The sequence below is a fragment of the Capsella rubella genome, unplaced genomic scaffold, assembly GCF_000375325.1.
Source record: "Capsella rubella cultivar Monte Gargano unplaced genomic scaffold, Caprub1_0 scaffold_1, whole genome shotgun sequence".
Lineage (NCBI taxonomy): Eukaryota > Viridiplantae > Streptophyta > Magnoliopsida > Brassicales > Brassicaceae > Capsella > Capsella rubella.
Genome location: NW_006238923.1, coordinates 11826190 through 11852068, shown reverse-complemented (window position 1 = coordinate 11852068; position 25879 = coordinate 11826190). Strand labels below are relative to the sequence as shown.

General features: G+C 34.6%; 3 protein-coding genes across 4 annotated transcripts; all 3 read left to right on the top strand.

The window, feature by feature from the left end:
• Positions 1-9313: 9313 nt before the first annotated feature.
• LOC17899390 (cytochrome P450 76C4) lies at positions 9314-11491 on the top strand. Its single transcript, XM_006307209.2, has 3 exons — positions 9314-9715; positions 9841-10363; positions 10740-11491. Exons 1-3 carry the CDS (start codon positions 9321-9323, stop codon positions 11355-11357), a joined length of 1536 nt encoding a protein of 511 aa, XP_006307271.1. The 5' UTR covers positions 9314-9320; the 3' UTR covers positions 11358-11491.
• Positions 11492-16908: 5417 nt separating this feature from the next.
• On the top strand, positions 16909-22510 carry LOC17897147 (non-lysosomal glucosylceramidase). 2 transcript variants are annotated; one of them, XM_023776955.1, is made up of 20 exons: positions 16909-17090; positions 17546-17600; positions 17812-17916; positions 18095-18151; positions 18249-18319; positions 18445-18544; positions 18670-18740; positions 18835-18962; positions 19059-19162; positions 19249-19302; positions 19416-19471; positions 19562-19600; positions 19689-19836; positions 19936-20111; positions 20196-20263; positions 20359-20431; positions 20514-20575; positions 20659-21574; positions 21652-21942; positions 22027-22510. In XM_023776955.1, exons 2-20 carry the CDS (start codon positions 17568-17570, stop codon positions 22316-22318), a joined length of 2844 nt encoding a protein of 947 aa, XP_023632723.1. In that variant the 5' UTR covers positions 16909-17090; positions 17546-17567; the 3' UTR covers positions 22319-22510. The 2 variants fall into 2 exon arrangements, with proteins under 2 accessions (XP_023632723.1, XP_006306698.2); XM_006306636.2 differs by lacking the exon at positions 16909-17090 and having other exon boundaries at positions 17277-17600.
• Positions 22511-24030: 1520 nt separating this feature from the next.
• On the top strand, positions 24031-25236 carry LOC111832344 (putative F-box protein At1g32660). The gene has a single exon (XM_023788648.1). The coding sequence runs from the start codon at positions 24031-24033 to the stop codon at positions 25234-25236; it is 1206 nt and encodes a 401-aa protein (XP_023644416.1).
• Positions 25237-25879: the final 643 nt, after the last annotated feature.

Here is a 25879-nt window from a genome sequence, read left to right as displayed (position 1 = left end):
AAACCTGCAGTTTTCCTAGGCTATCCTTCTGGATATAAAGGCTATAAGGTTTTAGATTTAGAATCCCATTCTATATTGATTTCTAGAAATGTAACTTTTCATGAACAAAATTTTCCTTTTAAAACCAGTGATATGTTGTCTACTTCTGTTGATATTTTCCCAAACACCATATTACCTTTACCCGTTCCATTGCATTTTGTTGAAACCTTTCCTGTTGATGATCTTAGGAATGCTAGAATGTCTTGTGATTCTTCCTCTGCATCTATTCCTGTACCTGCATCTCTTGCATCTAGTACACATAGAAATTCTAGTACCATTCCTACTGAATCAATAACAGAAACAATTGATACTCGTGTAAATTCTGAGAATAATGCTAGGCCTAAACGAACTACTAAAGCTCCTAGCTATCTGACTGAGTATCATTGTTCCCTAATTCCTTCTATTTCATTACTTCCTCCTACTGATACTATACCAACTACTCTTACACCTTCCTCAAATACTATTTCTGATATTTCTAAACATACTACACCCTATCCTATATCTTCTTATGTTTCTTTTAATAACTTTTCCCCTTCTTATCATTCATATATCTGTTCTTATAGTACTGAAACAGAACCAAAAACATTTAGCCAAGCTATGAAATCAGAGAAGTGGACAACTGCAGCAAATGAGGAATTAGCTGCATTAGAACAGAACCATACTTGGCAAATTGAATCTCTACCACCAGGGAAGAATGTGGTGGGTTGTAAATGGGTATTTACAATCAAGTATAATCCTGATGGCACAGTTGAAAGATACAAAGCTAGACTTGTTGCACAGGGTTTTACTCAACAGGAAGGACTTGATTATATTGACACTTTCTCACCAGTTGCCAAATTAACTAGTGTCAGGTATATTCTTGCTCTTGCTGCTGCAAAAGGGTGGACCTTGACTCAAATGGATGTTTCCAATGCATTTCTGCATGGTGAACTTGATGAAGAAATCTACATGAGTCTTCCTCAGGGCTACACTCCACCTAAAGAAACAAAATTACCTCCTAATCCGGTATGTCTTCTCAAGAAATCTCTCTATGGCCTTAAACAGGCATCTAGACAGTGGTATAAGAGATTTTCCTCTGTTTTGCTTGGAGCTAACTATGTTCAATCGCATGCTGACAATACCCTATTTGTCAAGATTAGTTCTGTTGCCTTTATAGCAGTTCTAGTGTATGTGGATGACATTCTGATAGCTAGTAACAGTAATACGGCTGTAGAGGAATTGAAGACTTTACTGAGATCAGAATTCAAGATTAAAGACTTAGGACCAGCAAGATTTTTCTTAGGCTTGGAGATTGCTAGATCATCTGCTGGAATATCTGTTTGTCAGAGAAAATATACTCAGAATCTACTTGAAGATGCAGGTTTACTTGGATGTAAACCAAGTTCTATACCAATGGATCCTAATCTGCATTTAACAAAAGATATGGGGATACTGCTACCAAATCCTACTTCTTATAGAGAACTCATTGGTCGGATGCTGTATCTTACAAATACTAGACCTGATATCACCTTTGCAGTTCATCAACTCAGTCAATTCATTTCTGCACCAACTGATATTCATCTGCAAGCAGCTCATAAGATCTTAAGGTATCTAAAAGGTAATCCAGGATTGGGTCTTATGTACTCTGCTGATTCAGAGATTTGTCTCAATGGTTTTGCTGATGCAGACTGGGCTAATTGTAAAGACTCAAGACGATCAATCTCAGGCTATTGCATGTATCTTGGTACTTCTCTTATCTCATGGAAGTCCAAGAAACAGAATGTGGCTAGCAGAAGTAGTACAGAATCTGAATATAGGAGTCTAGCTAATGCAACCTGTGAACTTATCTGGTTACAACAATTGCTAAGGGATCTACATGTTACTGTCACTTGTCCTGCAAAATTGTTTTGTGATAATAAGTCTGCTCTGCACATTGCTATGAATCCGGTCTTCCATGAGAGGACCAAGCACATCGAGATAGACTGTCACATAATTCGAGACCAGATCAAGTCAGGGAAACTCAAGACTCTACATGTTACATCAGAGAATCAACATGCTGACATCTTAACCAAACCTTTGCATCCAGGTCCATTCTACAATCTTCTGAAGCAAATGTCACTTTCAAGTCTTTATCTTCCTAACCAGACATAATGAAGATAAAGACTTGAGGGGAGGATATTAGAATACTTATACTGGTTCAATCCGGTTATTGACATTTGATGTATTGGTTTAATGTTTGGTTTAATGTTGTAAGATTGATTAGCATATATAAGCTGATTAGTCGTTAATGTGAACGTTAAGCATTTGTAACAAACTCTTTTATACATTGAATAAAGGTGTTTTTCTCTCTTTCTTCTCCGATCTAAATCTCCGATGTCGAGCTTTAATAATAGAGTTTAACTTCTTGGTATATAAATACCCTACAAACGTTATTTTCAAAGAATGTTCTTAAAAGAACCAAGCAATACGTAAATTATTCATATTTTCCTAATCAATTTTGTATTTCCCACAATAAAATCTTGAGCTCAATACTAAAAAAAGAGATCAAATCTACCATATATATTAAAAATTATTCAAGACTAGGAAGGAGAACGATCACTAAAACGTTGTCCCGATCAAAATGCCGGTTTGGCTAAAAAAAACTTCGATTTTAATTCTCGGTTTTAGAATTGTTATCCCATGAGCTAGCTGGACCATATTGACTTTGGCTATGACTTTTATATCTAAGCTCTATTTATGACTTTTCATCTTCAACTTATGGTTTGTTTTTTTAATGCACATACATATACACACCCAAATTGCTCACAGATCAATGTAATAATAAGGAATGAAAATCATGTTTACTGATAATCAAAGAGGTTCTGGACCAAAACCCATACATCCCCTCAGACCCGAAACCAAAGCATGTTATATGGTTTCGTCCCAAGCGCTGATAATTAGGAATACACAATATCTTCTTCTTCTTGCTATTTAAACTAATCTTTGATTAAATCATGTTTACATTCAGAAATATCCTTTTCAGTTTGGGTTTAATTAACTAACTAGTTCCCATTTCTATAAAAAAACATAGACGTGTGAAAAAATAAAAAAAATCAGTTTGGATTAAAAATTTAAAAGTAGAAAATAACAATACGATGATTGAGGAGCGTTGTAGCAAAAGTTCCAGGAAGATGTGATCGCTTAACTATTACGTACACAACAAGTAATTGAGCTTGACTTTTTTTTTTTTTTTTTTTTTAATTGAGCTTGACTTGATTAGTTTATTGGTCGTCTGATATATAATGGGACATTATTAGCACCAACGAAGATAATAACATCGTAGTCCTAAAAGCAATACAAGACTACAAGTCTACAAGTACTACCTTGTAACATAGTTAAGAATTTTTTCGAAAGTGCCAATTAAGTAATATTCGACTATCTTTTCCTATAAGTTTTTTAACTTCAGTGACTTCCGATTACATTTTTCAATCGTTGGGAATTTACAATGTTTTGTGGTAGCTAAAGAAAAAAAACTTATGTGACACAAAAAAATTTTATCTACTAAATTAATAATGTTCTTTTTAAATTCAGTGTCAAAATATAGTTATGTTTATGTAAAGTAAACAGTTGTCTTGTGTTCTTAGAAATAATATAATTTGGAGTTTTGTAATTTAGTTCATGACTTAATACTTTCACGACGACTTTTTTACGCCCTTGCCCTACGTATACTTTTCGACTGTGTTAAAGTCGATCACCGGAGAATCAAGATCGGAGAAGAAGAGAGAAAAACACCTTTTTATTAATGTGTTAAAAGTTTGTTACAAATGCTTAACCATAACATTTCAGATTAACTAGCTTATATATGCTAATTATCTTTACAATATTAAACCAACATTAAACCGGTATTCAATCTCAATAACCGGAACCAAGTATCCTAATATCCTCCCCTCAAGTCTTTAGCTTCAATAAGTCTGAATTGTGAAGATAAAGACTTGACAATGACATCTGTTGAAGAAGATTGTAGAATGGACCTGGATGAAGTGGTTTTGTTAGAATATCTGCATGTTGATTCTCAGAAGTAACATGTAGAGTCTTGAGCTTGCCAGACTTTATCTGATCTCTAACAATGTGACAATCAATCTCAATGTGTTTAGTCCTCTCATGAAAAACTGGATTCATTGCAATGTGTAAAGCTGACTTGTTATCACAAAACAATTTGGCAGAACAAGTGACTGTCACATGTAGATCCTTGAGAAGCTGTTGTAACCAGATAAGCTCACAAGTAGCATTTGCCAAACTTCTATATTCTGACTCTGTACTACTTCTGCTTGCTACATTCTGCTTCTTAGACTTCCATGAAATGAGTGAAGTACCAAGATACATGCAATACCCTGTTATTGATCGCCGTGAATCCTTGCAATTTGCCCAATCTGCATCAGCAAAACCATTGAGACAAATCTCTGAAGTTGCAGAGTACATAAGACCTAAACCCGGATTTCCTTTTAGATATCTGAGAACCTTGTGAGCTGCTTGAAGATGAACATCAGTAGGAGCAGAAATGAATTGACTCAACTGATGAACTGCAAAAGTGATATCTGGCCTTGTATTTGTAAGATATAACATCCGACCAATCAGTTCTCTGTAGGCTGTTGGATTCTGTAACAGAGTACCAAGATCTTTAGTCAAATGTAGATTAGGATCCATGGGAATTGAGCTTGGTTTGCATCCCAATAAACCTGCATCCTCCAGCAAGTTCTGAGTATACTTTCTCTGACAAACAGAGATACCCGCAGATGATCTAGCTATTTCTAAGCCTAAGAAAAATCTGGCTGGTCCTAGATCCTTTATTTTGAACTCAGATCTCAGTAATTCTTTCAATTCCTCTACTGCCTTATCATTATTACTAGCTATCATTATATCATCCACATACACTAGGACTGCAATGAAAGCTACAGAGCTAACTTTGACAAAGAGAGTGTTGTCAGCATGTGACTGTATATAGTTAGCTCCTAACAAGACTGATGAGAATCGTTTATACCATTGTCGTGATGCTTGTTTTAGACCATATAGGGATTTTCTGAGTCGACATACCGGATTAGAAGGCAAGACATAATCTTTTGGTGGAGTGTAACCTTGAGGCAAACTCATGTATATCTCCTCATCAAGCTCTCCATGTAGAAAGGCATTTGAAACATCCATTTGAGTGAGACTCCATCCTTTTGCAGCAGCAAGAGCAAGTATATACCTGACACTGGTTAACTTTGCAACAGGTGAGAAAGTGTCAATATAGTCAAGTCCTTCCTGTTGTGTAAAACCCTGAGCAACAAGCCTAGCTTTATATCTTTCCACTGTGCCATCAGGATTGTACTTAATGGTAAATACCCACTTGCAACCCACCACATTCTTCCCTGGTGGTAAAGATTCAATTTCCCAAGTTTGATTCTGTTCTAGTGCAGTCAATTCCTCATTAGCTGCACCTATCCATTTTTCTGATTTCATAGCTTGGCTAAATGTTTTTGGTTCTGTTTCTGTATTATAAGAGCATATATAGGAAGTATATAAAGGGGAAAGTTTATCAAAGGATATATAAGAAGAGATAGGATATGGAGTAGTATGAGGTTTAGTATCTGGGATAGTTATATTTGTAGGTGATAGTAAAGAAGAAGGATGATCTGTAGGTGGAAGTGAAGAAGTAAAAGGAACCAGAGAACAATGATACTCAGTCAGATAGCTAGGTGCTTTAATCTGTCGTCTAGGCCTAGCAATAGTCTCAGTATTAATTCCAGTATCTAATGGTTCTGTTAGAGGTTCATTTGAAACGGTACTAGGATTGCTATGTGTAACAGTTCTAAGTGATGCAGATGCAGAAGAAGATGTATGCACAGTCCTAGCATTTCTAAGATCATCAACAGGAAAAGTTTCAACAAAATGCAGAGGAACAGGTAAAGGCAAGATTGTATTTGGAAAAATATCAACAGATCGATTTAGCAATTCACTAGTCTTAAAAGGAAAAGTCTCTTCATGAAAAGTTACATTTCTGGAAATCAAAATAGAATGCGATTCTAAGTCTAGAATTTTATAACCTTTGTATCCAGATGGATAGCCTAAGAATATTCCAGGTTTTGCTCTAGGTGAGAATTTGTTTCTATCTTGAGCATAAGTAGAAGCAAAACACAGACAGCCAAAATTTTTCAAAAGAGTGTAATCTGGTAACTTGCCTAGAAGTAATTCATAAGGTGATTTATCATTTAAAAGAACAGAAGGCAATCTATTTATCAAGAATACAGCAGTATTAACACAATCACTCCAATACTGTAGAGGAATATTTGATTGAAAAAGCAAAGATCTAGCAACATTCAGTAAATGTTGATGTTTACGTTCCACAACAGAGTTTTGTTGTGGTGTGTAAACACATGAAAAGTAGTGTATCATTCCATTTTCCTTAACTAATTCATTAAAAGCAAGCTCAGGAGCATTGTCTGTCCTTATTGCCTTTACTTTTGCATTATACTGAGTAAAAACCATTTGCAGAAAACTTGGAAAAATAGTCAAAACATCTTTTTTATTTCTCATCATATACACCCATGTTACTCTAGTACAATCATCAACTAATGTGAAAAAGTATTTATAACCCTCTATAGATTCAGTACTAAAAGGACCCCATACATCCATATGAATCAAATCAAAAGCTTGTAAAGACAGATTATTATTTGAAAGATATGCTAATCGTTTTTGTTTTGCTAAAGGACAAATCTTACATTCTGATATACTAGATGATATATGTTTTAAAGAAGGAATCACACTAACAAGTTTATTCAAAGCATTAGGTGAAGGATGACCCAGCCGTTGATGCCATAAAACACCATCAGACAATTTTGAAGCAGAGTAGGAACAGATCACAGGCGATGAAGGAAGGGATTGATTCTCAGTATCAAGAATGTATAAGTTGTTGTAGATTTTACCCTTCCCAATCATCAAGCCCTGAGAAAGTTCCTGTATCAAACAACAAGTAACATAGAAATGAGCAGAGCAATTCAAAGTTTTTACTAAACAGCTTATACTAATGAGATTAAATTTGAAATCAGGTACATGTAAAACATTATGCAATATTAAAACTGTAGAAATGCAAACAGTGCCAGTGTGTGTTATAGGAACCCTAGTACCATTTGGAAGAGTTACAGTTACATTTGATACTGGCCTTAAGTCCCTAAACATAGCCAAATCTGAACAAACATGACTAGAAGCTCCACTATCTATTATCCAAGCATCATGAGGCAAAAATTTTTGTAAAGAAGAAAGAGTATGATTCTGAAAAGTGAGATTACTATTCTCATATTTTAAACTAGTAGAAGGAAAAGAAACATTACCAGAAGTAGAAGTTTTTGCCATTATGCCATTCTCAGAAATAGTTGCAGTTCCATGAGTACTTGTAACAGCTGCAATTGGTACATCTGAGTCTTGAGAAGTAGACTGAACATGAGAATTGAATTGTTGAACCAACTGTTGAATCTGCTGAGGTGTGAGATTCTGAATATTCTGAATAGAGCCTTCATTAGTCACATAAGGCATTGACTGAGCTGTATTATATTGTGGGATATATCCATAAGAACTATAATCAGGAGCAGGTAACTGATTCTCAGAATAAACTTGAGCAATGGCATTAGCCTTTTGCATTGACTCATAATTTCCCATTGGTGGTCTTTGTTGTGCATACATCCGGGGTTGAAACTGAGACATAGGCATTCGAGGCTGAAATTGTTGATTTGGAACCATCTGAGGCCTAGGAGTATTGCCATTAGTCTTGTAACCCGGTGGATAACCATGTAACTTGTAGCACTTCTGAATAGTATGCCCCATCTTCCCACAATGAGTGCATATTGGTTTTTGTGATGGTCTAACTGTGTTATATGCTGCGATATAAGCATTCTCCATATCAGTATCCACTGGTGCTGAAGCCTGAAAAGCAACATTATCAACACGAGTTGCAGGCTTGATAACAACCTGTCGTTCATCTTGTGTAAGCATATTAAATGCCTCTTCCATTGTTGGTATTGGCTTGAGCATGAGAATATGTCGTCTTGTCTGATCATAACCCTCATTCAAACCCATCAAAAATTTGGTAACACGTCCTCTCTGCTGTAGCGACTCCCACTTAACAGCAGCATCACACTCACAACGTCCACAAGTGCAAACCGGAATCTCCACATAATTCCGAAGCTCCTCCCACAAAGTGAGCAATTCAGTGTAGTAAGTAGATATATCCATTGATCCCTGCTCTATCTTACTTAACCTCTGTTCAATAGCAAACACTCGTGGTGCATCATCTTGCTTATAACGAGCTAAGATGTTCTTCCAAATACCCTCAGCAGTTGGTATGAATAGCAAGCTCTGGCCAATCTTCTTGGACACAGAATTCATTAACCAGGTAGAAACAATATCATTGCATCGAGTCCAAGCCCCATAATCACGATGATTCTCTAAAGGCTTAGTTATCGTGCCATCAACAAAACCTAGCTTATTTCTAACATTCAATGCCATCATTACAGAACGTTTCCATGAATGAAAATCCGAAGCATTCGTCAATCTGTCAGAAACTAAAATCAAACCAGCATGATCGTTATTACTCACATAATATGGATTATCAGTTTGATCATTCTGAAATCGCTGTGAGCTCGTATCCGACGACGGCGGCGGCGGTGGTCGTATCTGAATATTTGCCATGAGCGATGAAATCAAAAAACCAAGAAATCGCAGAAAAACGAATACCACCGAAACGAAATTGAGAAACGAAGAGAAGAAAACGAAGATCCAAAGACGAAAGATCAATCGAATGAAAGAAAAGAGTAAAGAATGAGAAAACCCAAATAGATTCCAGCCAGAAGCTCAGAAATCACAAGAACAATGAAATACAAAAGCGAAATCGATGAAGCAATCGAACAACTCATCTCATCTCCGATTCAAAAGAAAATAACCTCCGACGAACAAGAAAGCGGAAGAAAGAGCTTTAGATGTGCTCTGATACCATGTTAAAGTCGATCACCGGAGAATCAAGATCGGAGAAGAAGAGAGAAAAACACCTTTTTATTAATGTGTTAAAAGTTTGTTACAAATGCTTAACCATAACATTTCAGATTAACTAGCTTATATATGCTAATTATCTTTACAATATTAAACCAACATTAAACCGGTATTCAATCTCAATAACCGGAACCAAGTATCCTAATAGACTGAGTTTCCTTTTCTTGTCAACTTCTGTTTTATCCTCTATATATATGCTATTTATAGACAATGTAATGTAGTATTCTATCACTTACGAAACACCAATGGACATCATCTTAGGACAATCCATGTTTCTCCTCTTCTGTTTTATCATATCATGTTTTCTTTTCTTCACCACCGCAAGATCCCGACGGAGCCCTAGTCAAGTATCCAAATCACCTCCCGGACCTCCACGGTTACCCATAATCGGAAACATTCATCTAGTCGGAAAGAACCCTCACCACTCGTTCACGAACCTCTCAAAAACATATGGACCAGTCATGAGTCTTAAGTTTGGTTCTTTAAACACTGTGGTCATAGCTTCACGAGATGCTGCGAGAGAAGTCCTAAGAACACACGACCTAGTCTTGTCTGGACGGTACGTAAATCAAGCGATACGATCCTTCAACCATCATGAATTTTCCGTTGGCTGGCTTCATTCGTCGTCTCCTCGTTTCAGGTAACTGCTTTTTTTTTTTTTTTTTTTTTTTTAAAGAACATCTTTTTGACTAGTCTGAGCTAAACACACTTGAGTTGTTTCTAGTGGTTACTTATGCAATGTTTCTACTTATGTAATGTTTTCAGAATGTTGAGGAGATTATTGGCTACACATCTGTTCTCACCGCAGCGAATCGAGGCTACCAAAGCTCTGAGGATGAAGAAGGTGCAAGAACTTATCAACTTCGTGAGTATAAGTTGCGAGCGAGAAGAAGCTGTTGATATTTCTCGTGCATCCTTCATCACATCTCTCAATATCATTTCGAATATTTTGTTTTCAGTCAATCTCGGTAGTTACGATCCGAGAAATCCCAGTTCGTTTCAGGAGATGGTGTTTGGTTACATGGTAGCTAACGGAAACCCAGACCTTGCTGACTTCTTCCCATTTATGAGGTTTCTTGACTTGCAAGGTAACAGTAAGAAGATGAAGGGCTACTCAGAGAGCTTGTTTAAGGTTTTTAGAGGGCTTTACGATGCTAGGATTGTGGAAAACTCATCGCGTACAGACGAGAAAGATGTTGAGAGCAGAGACTTCTTGGATGAGCTTATCGATCTACAACAAGGAGACGAACCTGAAATCAACATTGACGAGATCCAACACCTACTTCTTGTAAGTCTTAGCTTATTCGAAAACATATGTTAGTTTTATAATTGAGTTTGGTCATATTATTTAGTATAAATTAGTGTATATACTAAGTCAAGAGGTATGTATGTAAGGGTAGTGAATGACTTGTCAACTAAGACACAACCATTAATAACAGTTAATTACACTTACGACCGTAGGACATGTATATAAGTATATTCGTGTGGCTGTAACACATTACAGTGTTAGTTTCATAAAAAAGTTTTGTTCTTGTCTTCTTTACAAGAGAAGAGACAAAAGGTCTCTTACTATGTTTTTTTCATTCTCTCAATATTCCAACAACATGATATGATCTAGATTAGTTCACTGGTATATAATATATGTACTTGTATGTGTTGATCAGGATCTGTTTGTAGCGGGGACAGATACAAACTCTAGTACCGTGGAATGGGCAATGGCAGAGATACTTCGAAACCCGAAAACGATGACAAAAGTTCAAGACGAGATCAATCATGTGATAGGGGAAAACGGAGAGTTTCAAGAGTCTAATATCTCAAAAATGCCATATTTACAAGCGGTCATTAAAGAAACATTCCGATTACACCCGGCTGCTCCATTTCTCCTCCCAAGAAAAGCCGATACCAATGTAGAGATTCTTGGATTATCTATCCTTAAAGACTCTCAGGTTTTTGTGAACGTTTGGGCCATAGGAAGAGACCCGAATCTGTGGGAAAATCCGACTCAGTTTGAGCCGGAGAGGTTTATAGGGAAAGAGATTGATGTAAAAGGTACTGATTATGAGCTTACACCGTTTGGGGCAGGGCGTAGGATTTGTCCGGGACTATCTTTGGCTTCGAAAATAGTGCCTCTCATGCTTGGTTCTCTGCTTTGTGCTTTTGAGTGGAAGCTTCCAAACGGTAGTGGTTCTGAGGATTTGGACATGGAAGAGAGCTTTGGTATCACAGTGCACAAGACCAACCCTTTACTTGCCGTGCCTCTGAAGAAACTCCCCATAAATTAAGGGTATACTTAGTGTTTTGTTAAATTTGAATACAATAAATTCACAAACATATGAATAATCACCTATGTTCATGAATCTGTATTGAAGATGTTTTTATAGATGGATATGGAATGAGTGTGGAACATGTTGTACCTTATTCGCATAAAGTAATGATGTCAATGTTTAATATAGGCAGAGGAGAAAAACGAATATATGTTTCATCATTCATGACACTCTAACAGAGATCGCATAGATGTAACATAACATGTATAAGGGTCTAATTTGTTATTAACTTTTCCTAAATTTCGTGTACCGATTCAATAATCTTATAATCAATATTTGAAACAACTCAGATTCAAATGTTAATAGAACAGATTCAATGCAAGCATAAAACATACCAAATTATAATCAATTGAGAACAACTCAAGACTCAAATGCAGTCAAAACCATACCATGACCCTCACCACCGAATTAACCGGCCTACGCTTCAAGAAGATTCATATCTTAATCTTTTCATCCAGCTCTTGAACATTTTAATGGTCAATAGGATTAGGCTCCCGCTCACGTTTTGACGGATCATATATCAAATGACTTATAACCACTTCTTCAAAAGTGGCATTGGAGTAACGTCTATACTCATGTTGATACCATCCAGTTTTGAGTTGGTCTTTCACCAAATCGAATTTTTGCACATAGCCTATGATGATTCGGCCATCTTGACTGTAAATATTTGTAGCCTTTCCTGAAACTTTCCACTTCCCAAACGAACCAACAACTCTGCTAGACTCATAAGAGAATCTTCTCACAAACAACCAAAAGTGGTTCACATGAAAATATGGATATGTCGTTGAATCCCATGGACGTTGGCCCGAAATGAACGGCTCGAACTCACCAAACTCTATCAAACCCCTACCACGTAATGGTCCTGTTTGTGAGAGTGTTGGTAGCAAAAACAACTCAATTACTTCTCTGCCTTTAGGAGTGAATCGAGTACATAGAGGGACTTGGAATTCACCTAAAAGAGATAGACAGAGAGGAATGAATGAAAAATGTGGAAGTAAACAAAATAAACAAAACATACTAATTAGGCCAAACACTATATTTGGTTGATATACGTTTTTTTTTTCATCAGGAGTCAATTGAGTAACATACATGGAGAAAAAACAGAGTTAAAAACAGCCTAGTAATGAAATTTCTATATACCTAACGAATGAAATATACAAAACTCAACTATTTGGGCCAAATCGTTTATATATTTGTTTGATGATGATTAATCAATTACCATACTACTAATAGAACTTTCAAAATTGTTTACCTCCTTTCACTAATATATTCTGATGCGCAGCCATGGAGAAGAAAGCAAACAATAACCCTAAAAAATTTGGTAGAAAAACCAGGGGTTGGTAATTATATAAGGGTTTAATTTTGCGAAATTTATAGAAATAGACTTACTTTTACAATTTTACAGAAGTAGGAAATTTTACTTTTTCAATTTTATGAAAAAACCCTAAATGTTGTTACATTAGATCGTATCTGTTACGCTAATTACTTAATTATATGCATCCTTAATTCAAAAAAAAAATTGAAAAAAAAAAAAAACTTTGGAGGCTGAATGGAGGAGATCTTGTTAAAGAACTTAGCCGGTCGAGAAACTGAATGTGTTGATCCGGAGAGCTTGGAAGATCTCCATGCCTGTGTCGATTGATCCATTATATTCAAGCCAAAGAGTGTGGACAGTTGCTTGAAAGACAAGTCTCCAATATGAATTGTTATTGCAGTAGCTTAACCTCTTAAGTTGGTGCACTGGATGTAATATATATCCGAGGATACTGGTCTGTATATCTACATGGAAAGATGATAAATAACATTTTCAACCCCGCAGATGCAGTACCTCTCCTACAATATTCTTTGGTGTTTTAAAGTCCTTGTTTTTGTCATGAGTCATGACCCTTACAAATCTAAGAACCTTCATCATATTTTCATCTTGAACGGGTTAAGTGTTGGAACTTGAGCATTATGAAACTATCTCTTACGTTGCAACTGGATCGGGTATATAGGGAATCATGGTGGTCAACATGCATACAGAACAAATGTTCCTAACTTGGAAAAACAAGCAACGAAGATTATCTCTTTTGACTTCTAGTTCATATGAATGTCAACGAAACTGGTTCTGTGAGATAGCCACATGCAAAACAAACAAGTCGGTGCATGCCGCATGTTTGACATGGATTTTATACATGTCGAATTGTTAATGTTTCTGTTAGGTAATAAGATCAGCGGCGAGGAACCTACCTAAGCAATAGGAAATGTGGTGATGATAAATATAAAATTAAATATTATAACAAAAAAATATTCTTTATCAAAAAACAAAAATTATATATATCGAAGAAGTTCACTTATATTATATAGTTTAATTTTATAATAAATTCTAATGGTAGATTTTTTTCAAAAAAAAAAAAAAAACTTATGGTGTTTGACTATATAAATTCTTATGGTATATAAGTGTGTTCATATAAGAAAATTATATCGAAGAAGTTCACTTCTGTTTTATATTTTGATTTTGAAATAGATTCATATGGTGTAACTTCTTTTCCAAAAGAAAAAAAAAAATCTTATTGTGTTGACTATATAAATTCCTATGGTATACTATAAGTGTGTATGTTACAACAAACAATAATGCAATAGTGTTTTATGTATATATCTCGTTGACCTCGTCAATAAAGAATACATCATATTTCTTCCTAACATATTTTCATCCAAGAGCCACCACCTCTACACCAGCTAATTGTCATTTAGTCAATCTTCTAATCTTCTTCACATTAAGCTTTTGCCAAATGACTTCGACATTCACCAAACATATATAGCTAGTAGCCCATAATTCACTAATCTAATATGTTCATTTGATATAACTAAATGATCTTGTTCTATATTGTAGATATAGATAGAGATAAAGCATTGTGGCTAAGTTTACGAACAACTTAAACCATCTGGTAAATTTCTATGTTAAACTTAGGAGATACAAAAATTCGAAATCATAATAAAGTTGTTTCTACCATTTCTTTTTTAAGTACAGTAAAACCTCTATAAATTAATAATGTTGGGACCATGAAAATTTATTAATTTATAGAGGTATTAATTTATCGATAAATTAATAATTATTAATTTATAGAGAGATATTCCTAATTTGGAAAATATTTTCAAAAGAATATTTAAAAATAAGATTTAATCATGATAATTAGTATTTTATATAATCAGTTACAAATAAAACAATAATTATTATGTATTAAAAGAGAATGCTAACTATTTTTCATATAGTAAAATATTAGAAATAAAATCTAACAAAAACTAATGTGTCTATATATACATATATTTTGAAAATTTTACCTAATTATTAATTTATAATATTGATGGGACCATATATTTACAAAGGATTTTCAAAAAATTTATTATCTTATTATTTTATCGAAACGTGTCTAAAATTACACTGGTCTCAAGTTGGGACCAGAGAAATTTATTAATTTATAGAGATTATTAATTTATCGAGTATTAATTTATAGAGGTTTTACTGTATTCTCAACATGTAAGTAAACTATATACTATACACACAAATGAAGACAGCTTGTAAACTACTTTGTTATACATCCATATACTATAATTAACAGCCTATACCTCTAATTAAAGAGTTTTATTTAACGAACAATAAAACAAAAATTCGCATTAAAAATACGGAAAAACATCACTATTTTGAGATTAAATTAAAATCTTAAACCTTTACATAATTGTAAACTAAAAATATCAACGTCTAGAAAATCAAGTGGTACATTTGTTTCAGCTTAAATGTTTGACCAAGTATATATATCATTCTTCAACTATACAATTTTTTTTATTTTTTCAAATTGTAGAACCATAGCTTAACTCAAGAACATTAGATTAAATAACTCGAATTCAAATACATAGTAATAACGCGGTTTATACGAACTTTAGCTAGAGAAGATAGGAGTGACGTTGTAGAAAGCACGTTCACATTTTTAATCTCTGTTGATGATTTCTCTTCTTGCTTAGACTAATACTAATACCCTTCAACGTAAACAGCTCATTTTCTTTTTATTTCTTCTTCATTTTTTTCTCTCAAATTTTTTATTTATTAAAATTCACCAACCAGAATCTGATCATGACTTTTTCTTTCTTAGGAAACTTGGATTTAAAATTAAAAAAAAAAAAATTATATTCGTATACAAAGAATGAACCTTGAGCTGGCAACATGCCAACATCAAAACACTTCGAATGTACGAGTAGATTTCTTGAAATCAAATATTTAATATTTGTTCTCACATATATATAGTTACATAAATAGATAGATAATATATGCTTGCATTTTTATAGTAACACTAGCATAAAATTTTTAAAAATATAAAACTATTATATTTCTTCAATATATTTTTCCCGGAGAATTGAATACCAAGTCGTATAATACTTATTTTTAGTGGATTAACAAGTGTTATTGGTCAAAATTAAGTAGTCTATAAAAAGTATTTTTTAAAGACAGTTTTCTTTTGACAAAGAGAAACCCATTAATAAGCAAGTTTTAAACTATCAAAGTTTCAAAGAAATACAAATAGAACTGTATATATATTACAAATGGTTAGGGTCAATGTATTTCTATGGTAATATAGGAGTAATTTCAAAACATATCATAAAACAGAGAACTCCAATCAATTAAAATGAAGATTTTCTTGATATAAGAAATTAGTATTATTTCTAAACCTTTACGTAAAATTTAATCAAAATCAAAATCTTTTTTATTTTATAAAGTTTGTAATCTTGTACATTATCTCGAATAGGGAAAAAAAGATGATGTGTTTTTTTTTTTTTTTTTGAGCAATCAGTAGATTGCGTGAGTGTTTAAATTACACACACATGAGTTGGTTAGAATATGCTTGTCATTTGACATTCTGTCTATTTCAATTTCCTTATCTTATAGTATTGGTCATATCACTAAATTTTCACTTGTACATAATATATAAACATAAGTTAGGTATGTATAATAAAAACAGTTGGACTGTAACATCTTTGTTTACTTTTGGATAAAACCGAACAAAAACCAAACAAAGTGATAGTGCTCTCTCGTTCCTTATCCTTTTTACCAACTCCTTTACGGGGTCAGCTATTAACTGAGCAGTGAGCACTTACTACTTTATATTACCGAAAGGCATGATGATGATCATTCCCACTTCGGTTATAACTTTCTTTCTTGGTATGAGTGAAATATGAATATGCAAAAGTAAAAATTTAGTGGGTGGGTGCACTATTTGGTGATTATATGAGATTTGGCTACTAGAATCCTTATTTTATATAATGAATAAACAATAAATAAAAATGTGGATTCAGTGTGGAATTCGTCTACAAAATTCACAAGTAATTTAATTGACCAAAAAGTATTATTTTGTTATATAAACGTTCATATGGCTTTCAACGAAAAGATTATTAAAAAAATTCAAGTAGGCTTAACATACTCTTTGGTAAGGTTAGCAGTTTTTAGTAATCACAAACCAAAGGTATATTGTGTGGCCGGCATGTTGTTGTCTTAATTCTCTTCTTTCTTTCTTCTTCTATATATGTTGCTTACTTCTCTTTGCCCACCTAGAAAACTTCTATAGACACTTGTCTCCTTGTCCTTCATTTCCCAAGCTCATACACATCTCTCTTCTCTCTCTCTCTCTCTGCTCAGGAGACTTGAATTGAGAAACCATTTTGGTAAGATTCACATTTCTGTTTGTTGTTGGAATGTAATCATCTTGGTAATCATTATCATCTCATATAAGTCTATAGGTTTAAAGCTGTTTCTCTTCTTTTTTCTGGATTATTTCTTCCGTTTAGCTTTTGTGCATGTTCATAATTTTGAGTAAAAGCTTTTTAAGCCCTAGTGGGTCTTGAACTCTTGATCTTCCCTAATTGCTTATATCTTTGTTAGTAAAAAATCATCAGTATTGTTTCTTGCAAAACCCATTACAGATTTCAGTTCTTTCATGCAAGAAGACTGTTTCTTGAGTTTTGTTTTGTTGCTTTTGTTATTTGTTTTCTTTTTGTTGGACACTAGTCTAGATTTTCAGACAAAAGACTACTTTTGCACCTGAGATAAATCCAGAAAAAACACCAACTTTTGTCTTTTATGATTATATCTGAAATCTCTAATGCCTTTAGTCTTACAGTTTCAGGTTTATAATACCAAAGATGCAAAACGTTTCTGAAGACCAAAACCAAATGGTATGTTTTATTTTTAATTATCATAACTAATTGTGATTAAACATAAAAAAAAAAACAAAAGTCCATTAAATTAGACTAACTTCTATGACTTCGAAATGTTTGTGCTGATTGTATAAATAATCCCAAATAATAAACGTGATTACGCACAACAATGACGCAAACTTATCTTTCTTCATCTTTGATTTTGATCATGGTTCAAAACTCATTATAGGTCACAAATGATAAACTTCCACCATTTTCATGGGAAAGGAAGTTGAACAGTCAAGCAAAAACACCTTCTGAGTTCAAATTGAGTAAACGAGATCATCTTCATCTGGTAATTTCATATTTCTCTCCCTTCACCATTCTTTATTATTAAAGATTCTTCAATCAAAGAAAACAGATTCTCAAAATCCTCTTTCTTGCTGTAAAAGTAATACTTTAGGTCAGATGCTCTGTTTTTTTGCAAAGTATAACAAATATTGAACCTCTCTCTGTTTTTGCTTTTTCCAAAGTTCCCATTAGGCTACAGATTGTGGCGTCACACCAAAGAAGAAGCCGCGAAAGGAAGAGTAAGAGATATTCTCATAGTTTTTTTTCTAATGCTCACAAACATTTGATCACCTTTTGTCTTCTTCACAATGCTGAAAAGTTCTTAAAAACATGCAGGCTTCGATCTTCGACATCTTTAGAAAACATCATATAACTGGAGATCATGGTGTCCCTTTAGGAGGAATTGGGTATGGTATCCTTGTATTCTTCACATATTGCATAGAACACAAATGTAACAATGCTCTAGGGTTTTCAGATCCTCTGTTCCAAAGTTCTAATGTACAAAACCGCGGATAAAAAACCCGTGGTTCAGTGCAGGAAGCATTGGGAGGAGTTACAAGGGTGAGTTTCAGCAGTTCAAGTTATTCCCAAAAGTTTGCGAGGAAGCTCCAATCCTCACAAACCAATTCTCTGTTAGTAAACAATCATGAACATTGCTTGCTTGGTTACTTTCTTCTTTTGGAAACCAGTTCTTGTATGTATTGGTGGCTTTGTGAAGTATCCCTCTCATGCTTCTTGATTTTTTTAATTATTATAGGCTTTTGTTTCTCGCCCTGGCGGTGTGAAACACTCGACTGTTCTATGCCCAACAAAGCCACAAGTTATTAAGTAAAGCCAAATCCTTTAATTTCTTGTTTCTTCCTCAGATCCCTAGTTAAAGAATCAGAGTGATGTGAAAATGATATTGTATATGGCTGCGCAGAGACAATGGAGGTTATTTATGCAAAGGCCAAGCTCCAAATATTGGAATTGAGTCTTGGGATTGGAACATGACAGGGGAAAAATCTACTTACCATGCTCTTTATCCGAGGTCTTGGACCGTTTATGATGGTATAATAGTTGTAACCATGTCTATATTATAGATTAATCTATTGCAAAATACTTGTTTTGTAAATGTTATGTTTAATGTTTTTACTTGATGAACAGGTGAACCTGACCCTGAACTCAGAATAGTGTCTCGTCAAGTCTCTCCTTTCATACCCCATAATTACGAAGAAAGCAGTCTTCCGGTTTCAGTTTTCAACTTCACGGTATGAATATTCTACTATGTTTTACCTCGACGTTATAACTTAAGAAACAACTTGTGATGAGTTCATTGAGTTCTGTCATGTTTTAGGTGACTAATACTGGAGCAGAACAAGCAATTGTTACTTTGCTCTTTACTTGGGAGGTACGTAATCACAATACATAGGAACCTTTAGGAGATTGGTTTCTTCTTCATAGTTTTACTCTGTAAGATATTTTCCATACAAAAGTGACCCATTTGTCTCTTTGGTTAATTAGAATTCTGTGGGAGGAGCTTCTGGATTAACTGGACAGCACTTTAACTCAACAATGAAGTAAGACTAAGTTATCTTATGCTATAATAGATTTTGCTACGGGTCTCTTCTTCTGACATGCATGTTCTTTCTTTTTATGGAATCTTCTAGGGCAAAAGATGGTGTTCATGCAGTAGCTTTACAGCACAAGTAAAAACTACTTTCTTTGACTCTTTTGATTGGTTACTTGAATAGTGTTGATGAATTGTTTTAATCGTTATGTAACTTAACCTTGCAGGACAGCAAATGGACACCCACCAGTTAGCTACGCAATTGCCGCAAAGGAAACCGAGGATGTTCGTGTCTCCTCGTGTCCTTGTTTCATAGTTTCAGGCACTACTCCAAACAAAATCACAGCAGGAGATATGTGGGATGAGATTAAAAAGGTAATATATAAGTTTCAAATACTAAGTGTTCCCTAGCTACATCTTTTGCAAGAAAGACCAAAAGCTTTAACCTTCTCATTTCTTTATTCTGCTCTTTAGAACGCATCATTCGACAAGTTAACCAGCAATGCATGTTTTCCTTCGAAACCTGGAACTTCCATTGGAGCAGCCATAGCAGCAAAGGTGAAAGTTCCACCTGGATGTGACCGCACAGTCACATTTTCTCTTTCTTGGGATTGTCCGGAGGCTAGATTCGACGAGAAGACTTACCATAGGTATGTGTGTGATCCCAATTACACTTGAATCCAATACATATTCTCAACATATCTTTATAACTTAACAAGTTGTATTATTTGTAGACGATACACAAGATTCTATGGCAGTTTAGGAAACGCAGCGGTAGCAATGGCTCACGACGCTCTTCTAAGTATGCAAACAATCCTTAAACCTTGTTTCTTGAATCTAGTTAATGTAAGTGATCATTCACATTATGATGCTTTCTCCTTTCTTGCTTGTTGTTAGACTTCTCTGAATGGGAGACTCAAATTGAAGAGTGGCAAGCTCCTATTCTTTCTGACACAACACTTCCTGAGTGGTAATAAATTTTTGCTTCAACTCTTTTTCTTCTTTGGCCAAATTCAATTGAGCATAAGAGAGTAATGAGAAATCTTTTTCAGGTATCGAGTAACTCTATTCAACGAACTATACTATTTTAACTCAGGGGGAACCATGTGGACTGGTAACATACATTTGATTCTTCGTCAAGTTATTACAATTTTGTAACTTCAATATACTAAACCTGAGTTTTTTGGGTTCATGTAGATGGTTTACCTCCAAAGCAAAGCTTAGATAGTATAGGAAGAAGAAAGATCTCTCTCAGTATATCAACTATAGACAATACTGATCCAGACCAGAACAACATAGCCTTAGACATCTTGGGAAGAATCGATGCGGTCTGCTCACAGATTCACGCGCCTTTCTCCTCAAACGCTGCCCTTGGAACCAGTATGATTCAGAACTCCGTGGAGAACATTGGACAGTTTCTTTATCTAGAAGGAACTCAATACCTAATGTACAATACTTACGACGTTCATTTCTACTCGTCTTTCGCATTGCTTATGCTTTTTCCAAAACTCGAGCTAAGCATTCAGAGAGATTTCGCGGCTGCGGTTCTGATGCATGATTCGAGTAGGAAACAAGTCATGAGCTCAGGGGAATTTGTTACTAGAAAAGTTCTAGGAGCTGTTCCTCATGATATTGGTTTGAATGATCCATGGTTTGAAGTAAATGCTTATAACTTGTTCAACACGAATAGGTGGAAAGACTTGAACTCCAAGTTTGTTCTTCAAGTTTACAGAGACGTGGTTGCCACTGGTGATCTAAACTTTGCGAAAGCGGTTTGGCCATCGGTTTACACTGCGATCGCTTACTTGGACCAGTTTGATAAAGATGGAGACGGCATGATTGAGAACGAAGGGTTTCCAGATCAGACTTACGACGCGTGGTCTTGTTCGGGTGTTAGTGCTTACTGTGGCGGTCTCTGGGTCGCGGCTCTTCAGGCCGGATCTGCATTGGCCCGTGAAATTGGGGACAACGGGGCTGCGGTTTACTTCAATGCCAAGTATGAGAAAGCGAGAAGCGTTTATGAGAAGCTTTGGAACGGTTCTTATTTTAATTACGATAACAGCAAAAGCGGCTCAAGCTCTTCGATCTTGGCTGATCAAATGGCTGGACAATGGTAAGTTTTAAAGAACACGAGTACTTTTGCATATAGAAGTTTAATAATTAGTATTGATTTGTGTGTGTTTTGTATAGGTATGCGAGAGCTTGTGGTCTGAAGCCAATAGCAAAAGAAGAGTGGATCAAGAAAGCGTTGGAGACAGTTTACGACTTTAATGTGATGAAAGTGAAAGAAGGAACACGTGGAGCTGTGAACGGGATGTTACCTGATGGACGAGTAGACACAAGCACGATGGTGTCAAGGGAGGTTTGGGCAGGGACTACTTACTCGGTCGCTGCTTGTATGATTCAAGAAGGACTTTCAGATAAAGGGTTTAAAACAGCAAGTGGAATATACGAAGCCGCGTGGTCTGACCGCGGTCTCGGGTAACCCTTCTCTGAATTGGCCTTTTTCATTGTCAAATTCATCAATGTTAGTGTTGGCTTAATAGTTTTTGTTTGGTTACACAGCTGCTCATTTCAAACACCAGAAGCATGGACAACAAATGATGAGTATAGGTCACTTTGTTACATGAGGCCTTTAGCTATATGGGGGATACAATGGGCACACACAATGCCACAACCTAAGAGAGAACAAGAACAATCATTAAGGCCACAAGAGGAAGAGGAAACGTCTGTGTTGTTTCAACAACATGCTGGGTTTATCAAAGTGGCTCACTATCTGAAAAACACCAAGGGAAAGGACCATAGAAACCGTCTCCAGACTACTTATGAGACCTTCCTCAGATTAATTCGCCTATAGGCCAAGTCACAACCCTAATTATGAGTTGCATGATGTCCAAGTTCTGTTCAAATATGTAAAGCTTATTATCTTTGGTTTCTTTTACAGCTCTTGCTAGTCTTGTTCCATGCGTTTATTTCAATTGTTAGATATGACTTTAAGATTATAAACGAAAGCAAGTGTTAATAAACTTTCTACACTGTCTTGGATGTTCAGCAAATGCTTTGGATACTTAATCTATCTTAACATTTTTGAAGTACCTTTTGTGTTTTATCCTTTTATTTTATGATATTTTTATAATTAATTCATTGCCATTTGATTAAATAGAAAAAGTTTAAAATAAATCTTGTGATTAAATCATACTAAAATTGCAAAATAAGAAATCAATATTTATTACATTTAACAAATTTCGTAAAATTTCTCCCTAATAAATCAAATATTTCTCCAACATCTTTAAGTGATCTTATTTGTTTTTAAATTTATATTATTACATAAACATGTGTATGATAAATTTTTTTTTTTTTTTGCATATGTTGCAATTTGAATTTTTAGAAACGGATGTATATTACTCTAACGATACAAAAATGGATGTACTAAAGTATTATTGATAATTGTGTAGCACGGGTCATGTGATGGAACGGGTTATAATTTACATAATTATGATTATAGATATTTTTACGGGTTGTTTTCTATAGTATAACTCACAAAATATTTTAATATGAAATTATACTATGTAAACGAATATTCTGTCAATATCATTCCATTATTTTAAATATTATACTTATTTAATTAATTTGATCAGATTACGATTATAAAAAAAAATTATCATATAATATTCTACGGGTTAAATCATAGAATTAACAATCAAAATATAGTTGTACACTTTTATATACCAAACAAAATTAGTAAAAAGAATACATTTTAGAAATGTACACCGCGGGTTAAAATCTAGTCTATTTCATTTTTAAAAGTCAAAACTTTCCAACCAAGAATCAGTAATAATGATCACAACTTCTTAGAAACACATTAAGCAATAGTAACAGTATAGATGCAGAAGATGAGTGAATTAGGATTTACTCAAACCACAGTGTACAATCTAAGGGAGAACGAGTTATACATATTAAGATTCAACGATTATAAGAAGACATATCAAAGACCTGAGGAACTACCAATTTTTTGAAAAAAAAAAATTGCGAAGTAAATTATTTTATGTGTTTTCAGTACCAAAGAATCATCATCTTAACATAAATCATGACTAAATTTTATTCATTATTGTTTTTATAAATGTTTAGAATACTAAAACTTTGCAATTATTAATTAGATACTATCAACTTTGTAAAAAGTAATATTTAAGATTTTTGGTAGGAAAAATTAATATTTGATTACTAGCTATCAATAAATTGGTCTTATTTATAAACTATAGATCTTTCTTTTAATTATTATTACATTTAAGTAATATTATTAAGATATTTAAAAATAGTTGTTAAAAGAAAAAGAAAAAAAAGGAAAATTTTTCAAAATTGAAAACAAAAACAGAGTATTTTTCCTTATTTACTCGTTAAAATTTAACTATAAAAGAAAATGTGAGGAGGAAAAAAAAAAAAAACTGAAAACAAAAATTCACCTCATCATCTCAAATTCCACCTTGTGTTGCAGGTCTCGCTAATTTCCCAAAGGCTCAGTCTATCTTCTCCTAGTCGAATTTAGGGTTCCGTCAGTACTCAGTAGCCTCCATGAAACGCAAGGGACGAGACAACGAGGACGACAATAATGAGAAAGACACAAACTCAAGTAAGTTAGAGTTGGATTCGCTACCTCTTGACCTAAAGATGGCTATACTTACTAGATTACCAGCAAAGTCTCTTATGAAGTTGCGATGTGTGTCAAAGACATGGTCTTCCATCATCCGAAGCAGAGGATTCATTGATACCTTCTTCTCCAATTCCTCGAAGCAATCGCGGTTTCTAGTAGCTTTAAGTAACGGTGCATTCACCGAGCCTGAGGAGAAGCTTACCTTCTTCTTCACGTTTTCTCACGACGAGGGAGAGAAGGAACAGTCTTCTTCTTCTTTAGTCCCTAGTTTCGAGATGGCAATTCCCACCACCTTTTCTGACTACTCACACTCTTTGTCTTCTTTCCATGGCATTCTCGTTGTCAAATCAGACTCATGTACGATGATGTGTAACCCTAGCATGGAGCAAGTCGTTAAGATACCTGGAGGTCTCATTAACTTCGTGGGATACGATCCCATTGATGATCAATACAAAGCATTAAGGATCGGTTACTTGGAGCACAAGGTATTAACCCTAGGATGTGGTCAAGAATGGAGAGCCATTGAAGATACACCTTTACCTTATAGGCCGACTTCACCTAATATATGCATCAACGGGTTTCTATACTATGCTGCTTTCTTTACCCAAACTAAAGATACAGCTTTTGCGCGGTTCGATGTTAGATCTGAGAAGCTAAGTTTCATAAGTACACCTAAAGCTGTTGTGCAATGGGGTAAGGAATCAGTATACTTAGAATACAAAGGGAAGCTAGCTTCCATTGTGAGAAACCCTTATAGTCGTATCTCTAGTTTTGATTTGTGGATACTAGAAGACGCCGAGAAAGCTGAATGGTCAAAGCAAACATGTGTGTTTCCTTCCTCAGTGTGGGATGATGTTGAGTGTGGTGAAATATCTTTTCCAGGCACTAACAAGGCTGGTGAGATCATTATGGCTCCAAAGAAGTTGTCACGCAATGTTCGACCTTTCTACATTTTCTACTACAATGTTGAAACACAAAACGTAAGAAGAGTTAGGCTCCTAGGAATTGGAGACAGTGAAGAGTTTAGGCGCTCTTATGGATTCAATGGTAGATACACCGATGATTGTTTTGCTTTGATCGCACATCAACACGTCGAGAGTCTTGGATTTGTTAAAGATCCTGTATAAGTTATCTTGATTCCAAAGATCCTAATGTAAGATAGCATTGAAACATTGTATAACTTGATAACTTTTAACTTGCAATATTTCTTTAAGGATCAGTGTTTTTGTCAGAGATATGATTATCTTGAGCTAAGTTTATATATCACTTTGTCGATATTAAAAACTCTTAAGATATATGTTTTAATTCTTTAATTGAAAAACTAGTGCATTAATGTACTGATTTTTTTTTATTTTTGTTTGTTAGGTTAGTAGATTATGATTAGACTTTTCCTCTTCCTAGTTGGATTTGTGTTATCCTCTTAATATAAAATAAAATTTGATGAGTCTTCAGACCTAAACAACATTCTATCTCGAATTAACCAATTTGAAAGCATATCATACTTTTACGTTCTCACATTAATCATAGTATTAAGCATCGCTGCAGATTCCTCTTCTCAAGCAAGTAATATTCTTATATTCTTCAAATTTGCTTGTACTGTTTTGTTTAATTTTTCGATTAGATATACTAGCGTATAAAGTTCTTAATTAGAACTCTTTTTCTCTGGTTAATGTATCACAATTTTTAATGATTAAAAATCTCTGATTCTGTCGTTGCTTGATGACTAAGCTTTAGTGAGTAGGGTAATGTGGGTTAGTAAGATATTTTTTC

Excerpts from the sequence above, each read along its gene's own strand:
- LOC17899390 (XM_006307209.2), top strand. The coding sequence starts at position 9,321 with ATGGACATCATCTTAGGACAATCCATGTTTCTCCTCTTCTGTTTTATC. Across the intron at positions 9,716-9,840 it reads TCGTCGTCTCCTCGTTTCAG|AATGTTGAGGAGATTATTGG; the intron begins GTAACTGCTTTT and ends TAATGTTTTCAG. Across the intron at positions 10,364-10,739 it reads AGATCCAACACCTACTTCTT|GATCTGTTTGTAGCGGGGAC; the intron begins GTAAGTCTTAGC and ends TGTGTTGATCAG.
- LOC17897147 (XM_023776955.1), top strand. The coding sequence starts at position 17,568 with ATGCAAAACGTTTCTGAAGACCAAAACCAAATG. Across the intron at positions 20,112-20,195 it reads GACGAGAAGACTTACCATAG|ACGATACACAAGATTCTATG; the intron begins GTATGTGTGTGA and ends TATTATTTGTAG. Across the intron at positions 20,576-20,658 it reads AGGGGGAACCATGTGGACTG|ATGGTTTACCTCCAAAGCAA; the intron begins GTAACATACATT and ends GGGTTCATGTAG.
- LOC111832344 (XM_023788648.1), top strand. The coding sequence starts at position 24,031 with ATGAAACGCAAGGGACGAGACAACGAGGACGACAATAATGAGAAAGAC.